The 15,245-nt window shown below is 38.1% G+C and overlaps 2 protein-coding genes across 3 annotated transcripts; one reads left to right on the top strand and one right to left on the bottom strand.

The window, feature by feature from the left end:
- Positions 1–40: 40 nt before the first annotated feature.
- On the bottom strand, positions 41–7,045 carry LOC113014929 (uncharacterized). 2 transcript variants are annotated; one of them, XM_026156791.2, is made up of 3 exons: positions 6,900–7,045; positions 3,813–3,879; positions 41–2,833 (listed from the first exon to the last, which is right to left on the bottom strand). In XM_026156791.2, exons 1-3 carry the CDS (start codon positions 6,951–6,953, stop codon positions 276–278), a joined length of 2,679 nt encoding a protein of 892 aa, XP_026012576.1. In that variant the 5' UTR covers positions 6,954–7,045; the 3' UTR covers positions 41–275. The 2 variants fall into 2 exon arrangements, with proteins under 2 accessions (XP_026012576.1, XP_026012577.1); XM_026156792.2 differs by having other exon boundaries at positions 6,807–6,959.
- Positions 7,046–7,387: 342 nt separating this feature from the next.
- fbxl6 (F-box and leucine-rich repeat protein 6) lies at positions 7,388–15,193 on the top strand. Its single transcript, XM_026156816.2, has 10 exons — positions 7,388–7,490; positions 10,031–10,630; positions 11,288–11,446; positions 11,519–11,582; positions 12,319–12,450; positions 12,957–13,064; positions 13,169–13,282; positions 13,829–14,060; positions 14,280–14,520; positions 14,649–15,193. Exons 2-10 carry the CDS (start codon positions 10,113–10,115, stop codon positions 14,776–14,778), a joined length of 1,698 nt encoding a protein of 565 aa, XP_026012601.2. The 5' UTR covers positions 7,388–7,490; positions 10,031–10,112; the 3' UTR covers positions 14,779–15,193.
- Positions 15,194–15,245: the final 52 nt, after the last annotated feature.

Here is a 15,245-nt window from a genome sequence, read left to right as displayed (position 1 = left end):
TCGTTTGGTTGATAAATTAAGTAAAATAATTTGACAGTGGTCAATTTCACATCTTTTATGTAAGGATTAGTTACAAACTCATCGACATTGTCGCAAAAAAAAAAAAAAAACTTATAAAAATATCCAGTCTTTCCAACTAATGGCATGTACAAAATAATACATTATGTGATAAGTGTGTTTTTGCTTAGTCCGAAGCCATGCAGTCACATGAGGAAGTCACATGATAAGATTTCATCCTCTTGACCTCTTCTCTAGATATCATACAGTTAAAGCACTCATGTGCCGCTGCTGCTTTGACTCGGACCGGTCGCAGCTTCCGTCGTGTCCTGGAGCACCGGCTTCTTTTTGGTCCTTCTAGGCGCCAAAACGATAGAGTAGCCAGGCTTTACGCGCGGAAGTGCAAGCTTCAGCTTCAGTGCCATTTGTGTGCTGTTGTGGAAAACCATATCCAGGTGAGAGTTTGTGTTGTTCAGAATCATTTTCTGATACACGATCTCGCAGCGCAGCCCCTCCCGTTTCTCAGCTCGGGATTTTCCATCGAAACGCAGCATCATTTTATCGACATCCTGCTGAGTTTTGCATGGCCCTCCGTTTCTATTCACTTGAGCTATTATGTAATCCCTGTCCATGTTCTCCTCTATCTCCTCGTACACCTTTATTGCCTTTTCTATTTTGCTGGCATAACCTTTTCTCATCTGTGGACTGCGGGTTTCTTTTGAGGTCCTCCTTCTAACTTCCAAAATGGAAAAGTCAGAGTCGTCAGAGCTCTCATCAGATGAAGCAGATTGGTATTTGTCTTCTTGGGAGCTGCCTGATGACAAGTTCTCATCTACAGAGTACTTTGTTGACTTCTCAGGCCTTTTCCTCTTGTAGGGGTATGTGTGGCCAAAAGGGTACTCCGCCATCAAAACAGAGAATGTGCAACTGACCAACTGCAAGCTCAAATTGGTGGAAGGAATTTGGGAAAATTTTCCTCCTGGCAGAAAATCCTTGAGGTGTTCTTCAGTGACTGAAGCAATCACCTTTATCGTCCTCTTCAAGCAAGCTCTGATCAGATCTCGATTCGTGTGCCACTGCCCACAGTAGTGAAACACTCCGTCAAAGGTTTTCTCTTGCAGTGGGTACTGCAGAAAGACATCCGTAGCCTCCTCTGGTTCCAGCAGAGTTGAAGGATCTTTGGACCAATCGAGAAATTTTTGGTAGAGATAGAGTAAGTACTGGCTGTAGAGAGCGTACTCTCCTCCACTCTTCAGAAGCTGCCAGTAAGGACCGAGGATTTTGCAGTACACAATTGCCAGAACACATACGAGGCTCTGAATCACAGTGTCGTTCGCATCTGCGGCAACACTCTCCAGAATAATGTTCGGGCATTTATCATTGTTCAGCGACAGCAAATCTGAGAAGAAGAGAGCGATCTCTTTGTGGTGGTGGATAAGACCCGCAGCAGCTTCAAAGTAGGTGTTGAATCTGTTTGAGTGATTTACCGCCAGTCTGGAGGGATTATTCTTTTCCTCACAGAAAGCCACCCAGTACTTCCTGTAGTTTTTCTTCTCGGGGGTGCGAGGGCTCAGGATATCACAAGCCATGTGAATATACCGTGAGGTGGCGCTTTCTGGAAAATTGACAAAGTTCTTGAATTTAGGGAGCTTATCACGGCCTAGTTTCTCTCCCGCTGACTCAATGATCTCCTTTTCAAAGTCAAATATGTGCTGTTCCACTACATCGTGAACATCAACGAGGAAATTGGCATTGTAGTTTAGAAACATGACAGGAGAGACAAGGGAAATGTGTTCATGCATTGCCTCGAGCTTCTTCTCAAACACTGCCATAGCTGGATTGTCTTTGAATGTCAGAGCGTACTGATTTTTAAGGAGATCCAGGGAAACCTGCTTGCACACTTCTGTTTTCCCACTGTACACACTGGACAGTTTATGGACAGTCAGCATTGCGATGTCAAGAACAGTCATAGACTCTGCTGTGTTACCCGAGGTTTCGTCTCCACTGTTGGAAACATCCATATCCTCATAATTTCTATGTACAGCAGCATGATCGTTTTGTCCTCGTATTTCATCTCTGTCCATCTCAGGCTCCTCACTTTCCATGATTTCAAAAATCTCGTCTTCCTCTTTGATTATAACTTTTTCATAATATATGCTCTCATCTCTTCTCATGCGTTTCTTTACAATAAGCTTTGGCTCTTTTATCTGAACCAGTTCAAACGGACTTTGAAGCATATTTTCAACCAATGCATTCCTCCTGTTACTTCTTGTTTCTGAATTGCAGCAAAACGCCTTTAACTTTTTTATTTTGGCTTTGAGGACTTGATATGCCCTTTGAACATTGCCATTCTTACAGTACTGTGAGTTGAAGTTTCTAAGCCAACTTACTAGAACAATTGGGGAAATTTTCTCCCTGCTCACAAAGTTGCTTAGTTCAAGAATCAAGCCGTTTGTGACTTCGATCGACTTTGCCCGATCTGAAAAATCTCTCATTTCCAAAAGATCTTGCCGCTCGACTCCAATGCTATCACATATTGGTCCAACAAAATTAAAATTGACATCTGATTCCAGGAAGACCAGCCTTGCATCATATCCAAGACTCAGTGTTGTGGCAATGCCTCTTCCAATCAAACGGCGAAAATCTGCTGACTGATGTGCGGGGAAGATCCTCTTGAGCCAATCCACAATGGCGATCCACGGAAAATTATTGTCCTCTCTCAAAAGTCCTACTTGGATCATAAATCTGTTCTTGCAGGGGCCCTTTTCAAGCTCTAATTCTTCTCCTGATTGAGGACCAATGAAGTCCGCAACGAGCTTCCAGTAGTATTCATCTCCTGAAAAATAGAAATCAAAGTAATCAGAAATGTAAACCTTTACGAAGAGGTAAGGCTTTTTAAATGAACTGGTATTAGGTAGGGCTGCACGATTTTGCATAAAATGAGAATCACGATTTTTTGGCTTAGAATTGAGATCACGATTCTCTCACGATTTTCTTTTCCAGTATAAATATTTATTGCACTTATTAACTGCACATCAACTTCGTAACAGTTGAGACTGAACATAAAAACAATAAATAAACATAAAAACAACAAATGTCTCACGTTTTGTTGTTGCCGCAAAATGTTGTACTGCTTGAAATTCCGTCTCCACCGTTGCTCGACACTGCGTGTATAGAGCAGGTAGTGCAACAATAGAAAAATTGTTGCGGGACAGCACTGTGTAGCGTTTGTCTAGGGTGTTGATCATTTTCCTAAATCCCTCGTTTTGCACAGTGTTGATGGAAGCCATATCTTTGGTCAGGTGATAAGTGATAGCCTCTGTAATTTCTTTGTGCCTGCGGGAGTTCGACGGGTATAGGGAAGCGCTGTATAAGGTTCCCGTTATTGATGTTTGGGTGGTTGACCGGGACGGATTTTCTCCTGTCACTTTCTCGTCATCCCTGACGTGCTCGCCGTTGTTTTTTTTCCCTGCTAATTTTAGCATCACACGGCACAGCTTCTGTATCACGTGGTATAAGGCTCCGCCCTTGTCATTTGTTGAGCAGGAAGAGTGAGCGCTTGTTTTCATACAGATTACGTCCCGGATCAAAATGAGGTACAATCGTCGTCGTCATCTTTTTTTTTTTTTTTTTTTTAATCGTTGTCATTTGGAAATGAGATCGCACATAAGTATGAATCGAGATCGCGATTTTCTAACGATTAATCGTGCAGCCCTAGTATTAGGCACAGTCACTATGTGAAGGTTTATCAGCAAAAGTGACTTAAATACAAGCTTTACTAAGTAGCTGTTTACTTGCAATGCATTCAGACTTACTTAGATTGGCTTCAGTCACAGCTGCTTTCCCACAAAGAGAAAAATCTTGACCATCCTCCATTGTATGCTGTTTTAAAAGAGACAGAGATGAAATTCTTCAGTCCTCAGTCTACAGAAGACGACGCTTTCAAGACAAAAACTGGATGGATAATGCATGACAAATCAGCATGATTAAGATCTGACAGACCAAACAAAATAACAGTGGACGAGAACGTTTCCCTGCTTTTACAATGACAAATTTGTCCTAAATTTGTATGAAGATGAATGACTGAAACTAAACAGTTAAAACTGTAGCTGATATTTCAAAATGTTATGATCTTAATAATAATTATTTACGTTTTTCTTGCACATTTTTTATCTTCCCCTACTAAAACCCATAAAGAGTAATAGTTCTAATACATCACAGTGAGAAAAAGTGCATCATGGCACAAACAACAAGTAACAACCATTTCCTTATCGCATCATGTCGTTTTATTTTATGTTTTGTATTTTCATAAAATGTCTTGGATCCAGGCCATGTCAAATTTCTCTGAAAAAAATCACATTAGTGTTAAAAATTTCAGGTCCCTACTGTCATTAGTTTTCATCTTTTCAGAGGGAATTTGAAATTTCACTATCTGGAAAACTACTTGAGCACGGCCCTTCGAATATTTAGGGTACTATGGCTCAACACCACTACCATCATCCATTAAAATGCTTTTTTCAGAAAACTATTATTTCAGAATGGACCTGAAATTTGACATAACTCTAATAAAGATGAAAATATTTGGCCTGAGTTTTTTCAGACAAATGTGAGACTTTGCTTTAAGCATCTGCAAAGAAACAACACTGACACTCTGTATTCCCTAAAAAAGAAAACAAGTTGTTTATATCTTATTCTCATTATAATAAAATTTTATGTTACTAAATTGAATCTTTTCAGTTAATCAATCAGACTTATTACTAACAATCTGACTTTCAAACAAAACACATTAAATTCTTTGTTTTTACAAAATTACATTTGCACACAGAGAAACAGTTTACTTTTCACTTGTAAGAATTGCATATATCAGCAACTACATTTCTAATATGTCTGTATTTTATCAAGCATATGCCCAGTTCATTTGTTCATCTGTGATTCAACCCCCCCCCCAAATCTCTTTGTGTGTTGTCTCAACCAGACTTTCCTGTAATTTTTAAAGTGGTTTTCAACACTACCAGGCTTTCTGAAGCTCTTTCAAAGTGTTTCTTTGGACACTGGGAGCATTTTCATCCATTTCTGTACCACCTTCAGAGTATTTTTGTTTTCAAGCCATTTAGCTTAATTATTGAATTATTTGAGTATAAAAACAAACCTAAGTGAAGCGATGACAGCATGTTTATGCATATCAGACTACTTATTAGCAGCCTGTCACAAAACCTTATGTGTTGTCATTTAGTTTTAGTTTGTTTGAGCTTATGAAAAATGACAATGATAGCACAGTCTGACAGACATATAATAGTATTTTTGGATGAACAAGGTGATTCCAAAAGAGCTGTTGTCCAAACATATATGCTGAGATATAGTACATCTCAGCATGGTGTGCGTTGTGTCTTTAATAAATCTGAGGAAGCTGGATCTTGTCAAAACTGATAGAATGCACACAGATTTTTACCACAATGCGATACAATTTGGAAAGCATCTGATTGGCTACAACTTCATTTTTCAGCATGACAATGATCCCTGTCAATGTAGTAAAAGCACACCTGGATAGAAAAGCACACAACTGAACACTATCAGTCACAGGCTGACCTCAACATTACTGAAGCAGTGTGGGATGATATTGGCAGAGAACGGAACAAAGAGCAAGCAACTTCCAAAGAAAACCTTTGAATGCCCTTCAAGAAGCCTGGAGAAGATTTCTTAAAGAAATGACAATAAAGCATGTCTAAAACAATCAAGGCTGCATTGAAGAATATAGATGGTCCTATCAAACATTGACTTTCAAACTTGTTAGAATTGTAGAAACTCAGTTTTTACCTTGTATATTACATTTCCACATATGTTTACATATGTTACAGTGATTTGTTGTACCCATTACCCATTTTTCTAAATATAGCTGGTACTAGTAAAAAATGTAATGTTACAAAACTGTGTGACATATATTCTAACTAGTTAAAATTCCAAAACGACATATTCATAGTTTAATTTTTACTTCTCAAATAACATTTAATGATCTACAGTAAACACTGTTTTCAGGAGCAACTTAAGTGATCATCATAATTATTTTTAACTGATTAAAACTGAATTAAAGAGAACTACAACTAGTCTAAAGTAGGTAACAAACATGTAAATTATAAAATAAAAATATAAAATATAAATGCCTGCAATGGTGTTTGAATACATGTCAGTTATAAGTTTTTGACTAGCTATTAAAGTTATGCAAAGACAAAGTTATTAATAACATGTTGAAAAATAAAAAAGATCTCTGGGTATCTAATTATAGATGTTACTTATCAAAGTGAATTTCTAAAAAGTTGGTCTGTAATTATAACTAGTCAAAATATAGATGAATAAATAAAATTACCATATCTATGGCTGTTAAATACTACAGGGGTGCATGTCATAGCAGATCAAAAGTACAAAACAACAACTAAACATTCTGCAGAAATAATATATTTAAGTGCACTTGTATGACGAACATGTATATCACATACTAATTTATCTTGTGAGAGGGGCTAAGCTATGTAAAGAATCCTTATTGGATACTATGTGTGTTTTATTATCAGTAAACATGCATAATTAATCCCTAACATGTATAAATACATCGAAATATGTGACTATTCCTGTGATTTAATGGCGTTATAAGCAGGTTTTTCGGAAAAAAAGGATTGTAGCTACATCTCTAAGTGAATGCTAATGCTGGACTAAATCTACATGCTAATGCTAGCCTTCTGAGCAACATGCTACTATTAGCACCTACTTTACTAGCACAAAACTAAGCATGCAAAAGTGCAATAATCCGTGATTAATACCTGAGCAGAAAGATGTGCTGGGTTCTGTAGCGTTCCCAAATAATTTGAACTGTATGCGCTGTAAATCTATGATTTAGTAGTACAAGTTCTTACCCAGAAACAAAAATACCAGGCGCCTGGGACACGCTCCCTCTCAGAATACACCATGAAGGGGTGGAGACCGTGCGCTGCAACGATTGGCTGGTTTTACAGAAGGCGGGCATTTGTCGAGGTCTCAACGAATCATTGCTGCGAAACGGCCGTGAAGCCCCACAGAAGAAGAAACTGGGAACGACAGATTTTCAACTTTAACTGTGTTGTTGGTTAACGTGTTATCCTATAGGATGTTAGTTTTCATTGAAAAGACTGCACTTTTATATATTTATTGTTAAATTGCGTGTTTCTATGCAAATAATGATTTTAAATTTTTATTTATTTTTTCATAATGAGTAGGTGGATTTTTTTAAATGCTCTCAGTTTTGTGGGAAATGCAACTCTAAAAGTAAATAAATGATTTAAAGTTTTTTTAAAAAATATATATTTATATTTAGTCTGCGTGGAATTGCAGCTGAATGTGTTATAACGACGGTAATATTTTGTTACTTGAAGACATTTAATAAAGTTTGTGGTTTAAAAAAAAATACCAACAATGCGAAGTGCATTATGGGTCCACTTATTGCAGTTGTCTTCGTGATCTAGCGGCAGGTAATGTAAAACAGCAATTTATGAATGTATTGTTTAAAAAGCATTTCTGTTAATAACATTTGTTTAATTATCGACAGGCTCTGATAATGCTTACTGCCGCCGTCGCAATGATTTCCATGCCGTATTTTGTCATATTGTGCTCCAGGGCGATTTGTGGGAACTAGCTCAGTTAACTGGTGTCAGGTAGCGTTAGCTAACTCTCTAAACGATGGCTAGGTAGGTAAGAGCTTAGTAATAATAAAATGTTAATATATTGTGTTTGATCGTCATTTCTCGTGCTTCACATAAAGTCGTCGGTAGAGCCGTTTTCTGTTTGCAAACAATGAACATGCGCGCGCAGTTTTGAAGTGGAAAACGGCTTGTTAGCAAACGTGAGCAACAAATTTCTGTTAATATGGCTCATATCGTTACATAAAACAACAACAAAACTACAAATGCATTCAGTAAAATCCACCTTAGCCTCTTTCAGGATGCAGTTACTGTACCCCACATTGAAACTCCAAACAATAGAAAACAGGGACAAATTAAATAAATTACAGTTCTGCAGCGCAATATTGGATCCTTGGCTTCATGTGGCTGTAACAACTCGGCATTGTTATAGATGTGGTCATCATTGTGATATTTGCAGAGGACAATGTGAGATGTAGTGAAGGTAGGTAGAAGGTGTAAGTGAGTTTGGAGAGGTGGAGCTATGCTCTTAAGAGAAATGAAAGTCAGCAGAAGCTAGACATATCCACGTTTGTGAATGAGATGGAGACTGGTGTGATAGAGAAGTTGCAAGGTATAGAGTTAGTGAAGTTAGTGTTAGTTTAAATACCTGGGGTCAATCATCCTAAGGACAGTGCACAAGAGAGATGAAGAAGATGGAGTGGGTGGAGATGGGGTGATTTGTGACAGAAGCATAGCAGCAAGACTTAAATGGAAGGTTTACAAGATGGTAGTGAGACCTGCTAGGATTTATGGTTTGAAGATGTTGGAGCTGAAGGTGTTAGAGTTGGAAGATTTTCTTTGGAAGGGACTAGGATGGATATCAGAGGGACAGTCATTTGGAGAACACGTTTGATAGGCAAAGCTAAAAATGGTTTGGGCATGTGCAGCGGAGGGATAGTGAATATATTTTACAAGGGATGCTGAATATGGAAATGCCAGACAGGAGGAAGACTGCAGAGGAGATCCATGGATGCATTGAAGGAGGACATACAGAAGGGTGGGTGTGACAGATGATGGTAGGGAGAGGGTGAGATGGAGGCAGATGGAAGCAGGTAAAGAAGGTGACTAACATAAATAGCAACTTTCTAGATGTTTGGTCATACCACAGTAGATTTTTGTATTTATATGTTATCCCAGCTTTAACTATCATATATTGGCTTTGAATATTTCAGCTTGTGTAGAATTAATTAAAAAATCAGAAAAAAAGCCTGTTAATGTTCACTATTCACAATACCACGTTTTGACTTACGGGCCTGTATAACAAACTTTCACTGGCCTCTACAATATTTTTAATGACCCAAAGAAGCCAATTTAATTGTTTTCAATACTGGAAGCTCTATCTTTAATAATGTAGTATAAAATAATAGTAGACTTATATTTTATAAAGTTACATCTCCCAAGTAAATGGTAGCTAAAGCTGTAAAATAATTGTCATGTATAACATTATCTACCCCTCTTTCCCTGCAGGAATCACAGCTGTTAGCCTTCGGCTATAAAATCTGCCTTTTTTTAACGATCATTTCAAACTGAATAAACAGACTGCATACAGACAGCTCTGCTTTATTTAGTCGCACTTTTCAAATACTACCTGCATGAAAAAAATACTAATTTGTCGGTTCATTTTTGGCCAGTGAATTGATACATGGAAACTGGCCCCAGTGGGCCACTAGTTATTTTGAACCCTGCAGCTGTAATTTGCTTACCCTTTGTTATCAAAATACATCAGATGTCTTAGTTTAAAAACAGATGTCTGTAGTCTAAGTAAAGTTTACAGATGGAGCAGTATGTCACAAAAATGTATCCTCTGCAGAGGAAAACAACACATTTTCACACCAAATCTCTTCCCCCATCTATTGACACACCCAAGCTCGTCAAGAAAGACTTTTATCAACAAACCTGTTCAACTCTGAGCATGCCAACTGTGTAGTTATTCGAACTTTTACTTTAGTGAGATTACCTATTGTGAATAGTTACAAGTGTTCTGTGTATAAAAACTCCTCATTACTTATTTGCAGAAACAGACCTGGTGCAGGGTGTTTTGCATCTGTACAGCTGAGTGGGAATTTTGTGTCTAAATATTGGGAGTTCTGAACAATCAATTCTTAAGCAATCTGATATTTTATGTGCAGTCTACAATATGCAAATAGGGAGGTCAATTTAAAGTCATGTTGATACATCCTCGTTCACTTTATCTAACCATAATTTAGACGTGACTTTTACAGTTTTGTTTTTGTTGCCACTTTTCTCACTTCACTATGTGTGTTTTGTTTTACCCCCAGTGGAGATCAGATTACTCTCACAGACTTATCTTGATCTGCTTCTCATTCCAGACATTACCACCTATGAGACTATCATGTTGATAACTGGTTTTCCTGGATTTAATCTCACTGTAAACTCAAGATAGCAGCAACTATGGATGCATCTGAAGCAGAAGCCTCAACACAGAATCAGGGAAAAGAGGAAGGTGCATCATCAGCTCAAGGAGATGCTGGAGCAAGACCAAAAAAGGCATCTTTGAAAAGAGCTGCAGATGCCAAAGCAAAAAAGAAGCACAAAAAGGCTCGAGTGTCCAGACCTGCCCGGCCTGGTTATACTGTCCATCAAGGGGAAGATATGCTTCTCGTTATATCGAGTTCCACCTCCCAGTATGACGGGTCAGTGTGGACTCTTAAGAAAAAGAAGGGGAGCAAAAAGAAGAAGTTGGCAAAAGGAAAAGGAAAAGCCAGTCAGGTCAAGAAAAAGAAGCCAGTCAATGCCAAGCCCAAACTGGAAAGTAAACCAGTTATAGAAAAAGAAGAAAAAGTCGCAAATTTCTTTATAACTCAGGAAGAAGACGACCACAGATGGGGCCACAGCCTGCCTGAGGAGATGCTAATTAATATTTTTCAGATTGTGGTCATTCAAGAGGGAGCAGTGCCCTTTTTATGCAGGTATTGTGTCGTACATGTGATTTATTTGTAATTAAACCTATGAGATTAAGACTGAAATGTTGCATACACTATTTTAATCAAAATCATTTCATGCAAGTTAATTATCTTTCACTTACTTCAATACCTTGGATATCAATCTCATAACTTAAAGTCTGAATCTCTCTACATAACCTTTATTATTATTATTACTATTATTATTATTAAGACTGTAAGTTATTTAACTTTATGGATAAACATTAAGAAAACTGATAAAACGCCCTTCAAGGAAATTTCTTTACATGTTTGTTTTGTGCGATTGAACAGTTTAACGCATTCACATTATTATGATAGAACAAGGAGATACTCACATTTAAAAAGCTGTGTTGGATATGCATTTTTCAGCTCTACTTTGGGAAGTAAAAGTCAATGAATCCATCTTCTTCCATTTAATTCAATTCACAAATGATGACTTGTGATGAGGCTGGAGGCTATCCCAGCTGTCATTCATAGGGTCAGAGGCAGGGCACACTCTGGAAGTGTCGATAGTGTGTCACTGGGCTAACATATAGAGACACTCAGTGTGAGGAAGCCAGCATACCGACCCAGAGAACCTTCTTGAGGTCAAGTGACAGTCCTAAGCACCGCACCGTTTAATTCTTCCTGGTGTTTTCGGTGCAGGGTGGGGAGAGTTTGTCGTCTGTGGAACGCCGCTGCCTCCAGTCCGATCCTGTGGCACAGAGTGACTGTCGGTCACTGCTGGATTGCACCAGGGAGGAGCCAACTACCAAAAACTCAGAAGAAGATTAAGGACACTTTGGACTGGCTGGCACACAGCAGGTTTGTACTTTATTTAGCTTTTTGCTTAAGTCTTAATCATGTAAATGAATTCTAAACTGTGTTGTTTTCTAGATTCTCTCAGCTGCGAGACTTTTCTCTGTGTCACTGGACAAAGAACGTTGATTATGCATTAGAGGTAAGTCATCGAGAATTAAACATTATTTGAAAGACCTTCTCATCTGAAATGATTAGTACATTCATACACATACAAATCCACAAACAAGCTCTCCTCACACAAGTTCAAAGAAAAGAACATAAAAATCATTTCTTAATGTATTTTTAAAAATACAGTAATAGTCAAGACTTACGTTTTCTTGGCAACTGTTTTGATAATCATTGATTATTTTTATTTCTTGGTAATAAGTTGGTTTCAGCTTCTCAAGCTTAGAGAGTGTAAAGTTAAAGAATATTTCTGGTGTTTGTTGGAGGCAATTTGAAGTAACTCCCTTTTATATTTTACAGTGAACATATTGATGACAACCTGTAGTGAAAAATGAACTAAGATGTCCATCATTAAATATAGTCTGATCCCATAAGCCCCATATCCCAATAGGATATTGTTTTTGTCCAGAGAGTATTTTTGATTTTCCAGCATATTGATTACATTACATTAAAAAAACCACACTGGTTGCAAATATTTTCTTCCTAGCCTGACAAGACCAGGCAAAATTTAACAAGCCTGAATACAAAATAAGTCTTAAACTGAGAAACTCCCCTTCACACACTGGTGTTTGTTCATTTTGGATCCTGTTCATACATAAATTACAGTTCACTTAAAAACAATATATAAAGGAATAAATGTTTTATTAAAATTTTGGTTTATCTGTATTATTTAATACTTAGTATGTGGCTTTTTTTGAAATCATCATCAGGTTGTGTCGCAGTACTGCCCTGATCTTTGCTCCCTCAAGCTTTCTTACTGCACAGGAGTGACAGCGGCGGCCTTTCGCTGCCTCGGTCTGCACAGCCGCTCCCTGCACAGCTTAAATCTCCAGTATTCAGAGGTACGTGGACCTGTGTAGAGATTTTCTAATAGAAGCCATGCAAAGATCTTTCACTGTGTAATGAAGTTACACAGTGCAATGAATGTGCAGTGTTTTACAGTACAGGGAAAGTTTCTCTATGCTTGCTCTAAATTTAAAGTGTAACTTTAAGGGTTTGTCAAGAATTTAATGTTAAGTCATTCACTGCCAGCCATTGGCAGTGAATGAGTTAAACCCACTGACTCATACACTGCAATTGACGGCTATAGACGTCAATGGCAGTGAATGAGTTAAGCACTTTAAACAAGATAAGCAGATATTTATGATGAAAAATATCTCAACTGTTTTTACTTGTCTTATATTAACTATATGAGCTTTAAGGGTATTTTCCCAATGCAGATTATCATTTTTTTTATTCATAAGAAACTTCATCCACTTAATATAGGTGATATATCATAAGGAGATCTTTTTTCATCCAGGCATGATTGCATGTAGAGAATTTGCAGGATAACTTGCTTTTGCTGTAGTTCCAGGTTGAAGGACTCCTTGAGTATCTTGAAAACCATGGGAGCCAGATCAGGCAAATATTGTTCAGTCATGGACTAAAGAATGACAGACTTCTGGCTGCAATCACTGTAAGACTTTTCTCTCTTTGTTTGTGAAACACGTGCTACACAAAGTCAGTGCTACTGGACAAATGAGCTTAATAAATGCATAGCATTGCTTTTTGTTTTTCCAGCGGGGATGCTGTCCCGATTTGGAGATGCTGGAGGTCAACACCAAGCTTGACAGTAAAGACTGCCAACTTCCTGTTTGCATCCAGGCACTACAGATGGCATGCCCTAAGCTCAAGGTAAAACAAAGGTCTTCTCTGTTTTAGTGTGACTACATTAGCTTTTTTACATTAAAGTTTAAACTCTTAATTAAGAAGATGAAGAAAAGCAGGCGTTTTATTAATTGTTGATTGATTGTTTATTGTTAATATTTAAATTCCAGCTTTTCAAAGACTTTTTGGATCTCTTGGTTCTTGACTGCTGGTTGAAAAAACAAGGTGCATTTGAAATTATCGTTATGAACCCTGGTTTTATATAATTTGATTTTTTTTTATTTTTTTTTTGAAATGCTACAGAACAGTTATTTAAGTGAGCATGTTCTTCACAATTCCTGCTCCACCTTTTATTCTTGGACTCTAGTAGAATGACTTTATTTCATTGACAGTCTAAAGTAGTTCTTATTCCTCTTATACTTGGCTACTGTGCAGCATGTATGTGACAGAAAATAAGGAAACGCCCAAGTAGCACTAAAGCCAGTAGCTGTAATTTCTTATCTACTGGCAGAGTTTGCACTTTGCTAAAGGTTACTTGTTCTCCCGTGACGCTTACGTACTGCTTCCCATCAGACCTTCCGAATGATGAACGTCCAACCTCTTCATAAGGGAATGCGTTTTGGTATCGACCCAACATCAGGCTTCCCATTACTGGAGGAGCTTTGTATCGCAACCACATCGTTTTCCTATTTGACCGACAGAGATTTGAGGGACATTCTCTTCGATTCCCCCAAACTGCGAGTGCTGGACCTGCGAGGCTGTTCTCGAATCACAGCGTCTGGTCTTGCAGATTTACCCTGTCTAGGTATGTTTGTCAGGAAATTAATGCTTTTTGCTTTATGTCACCAATACCGAGCAGCTCAGTTTGGCTTTTTCAGAATGAATCTATGATGACCTGGAAGTCGGAGTCAGGACAGTTTAGTACAGTTTGTACACAAAATGTGTCTGAATTATTTGAAGGCTTCACATTTTAAAACCATTTCAAACATTTATCTGCTTTATTTTACTGTCTTGTATTTGGCAGAGCTTGAATGTTTGTTCTGGGGACAATATTTCAGCAGCCATGTTGGGCTGTCATCGCTTAAGAAAGGACTTCACACGTTGACCCAAAAATGGAGTCGAACTTTGCAACAGCTGGACATTGCACATCAGCTCTTCACTGAGGAAGACTTGGAGTTAGCAATGAGTTACCTTTGTCAAGCTGAGGCAGACACACTGCGCTCACTGAACTTGAGTGGGACCAGAATTACACCACGTGCACTCAGGTAGTTGTTTTGTACTTACCTCAGTAGCGCCGCAAATCCAAAATAACCTCTTTATTAGACAAAGTGCATCCAAAAAGAACTGAGAATTAATCAGTCGTTCCCATTCACGTCTGTGCTTTGTTTTGCAGGCCAGTCATTGGACAAATGACTGCTCTAGACTACCTCAACCTTTCATCCTGCCGCTATCTCCCAAGAGGTGTAAAGAGGATTTATCGTGGCCAAGAAGACATCCGGCAGCTGCTGGACAAATTGGAATAGCTCTCACATTCATGTGGTTCCAGAAATGAGAAACCAAGTTTACAAGGCAGACTTGAATATCTTAATGCAGGCCTCGCTGTGGGTTATATTGTCTAATCGATGTGAATATTTTGCCCTCAGGACTTTTTCGATAGACATTTTTTCTGTCTGTTGTTGGTACGAAATTGACATTTCTGTGTTTGAATGCAAGAAGCAGTAGTTTGCAAACCTGTTACTACCGCATTAATGTCAGGTGGGGGGTTTTGTTTTTTGTTTTGACAATAACCAACACACAATGCGTGACACCTAGTACTGTATATAGATCATTTTATTTGTAAAACTAAATATTCATTTGCGTGTATCTTTTTTTTTTAAATGTGATTTCTGATTTTTTTTTTTTTGATCAAAAATAAATGTTTAACATGTCACAAGAGAATCAGGGTTGTATTGGTCTTTATTTCCACTAGAGAGTGCTGTCCTGTCAGTAT

Source organism: Astatotilapia calliptera, chromosome 22, assembly GCF_964374335.1.
Source record: "Astatotilapia calliptera chromosome 22, fAstCal68.1, whole genome shotgun sequence".
Taxonomy (NCBI): Eukaryota; Metazoa; Chordata; class Actinopteri; order Cichliformes; family Cichlidae; genus Astatotilapia; species Astatotilapia calliptera.
The sequence above is the reverse complement of the archived record's forward strand: the minus strand, read 5'-3'. Positions and strand labels throughout refer to the sequence as shown.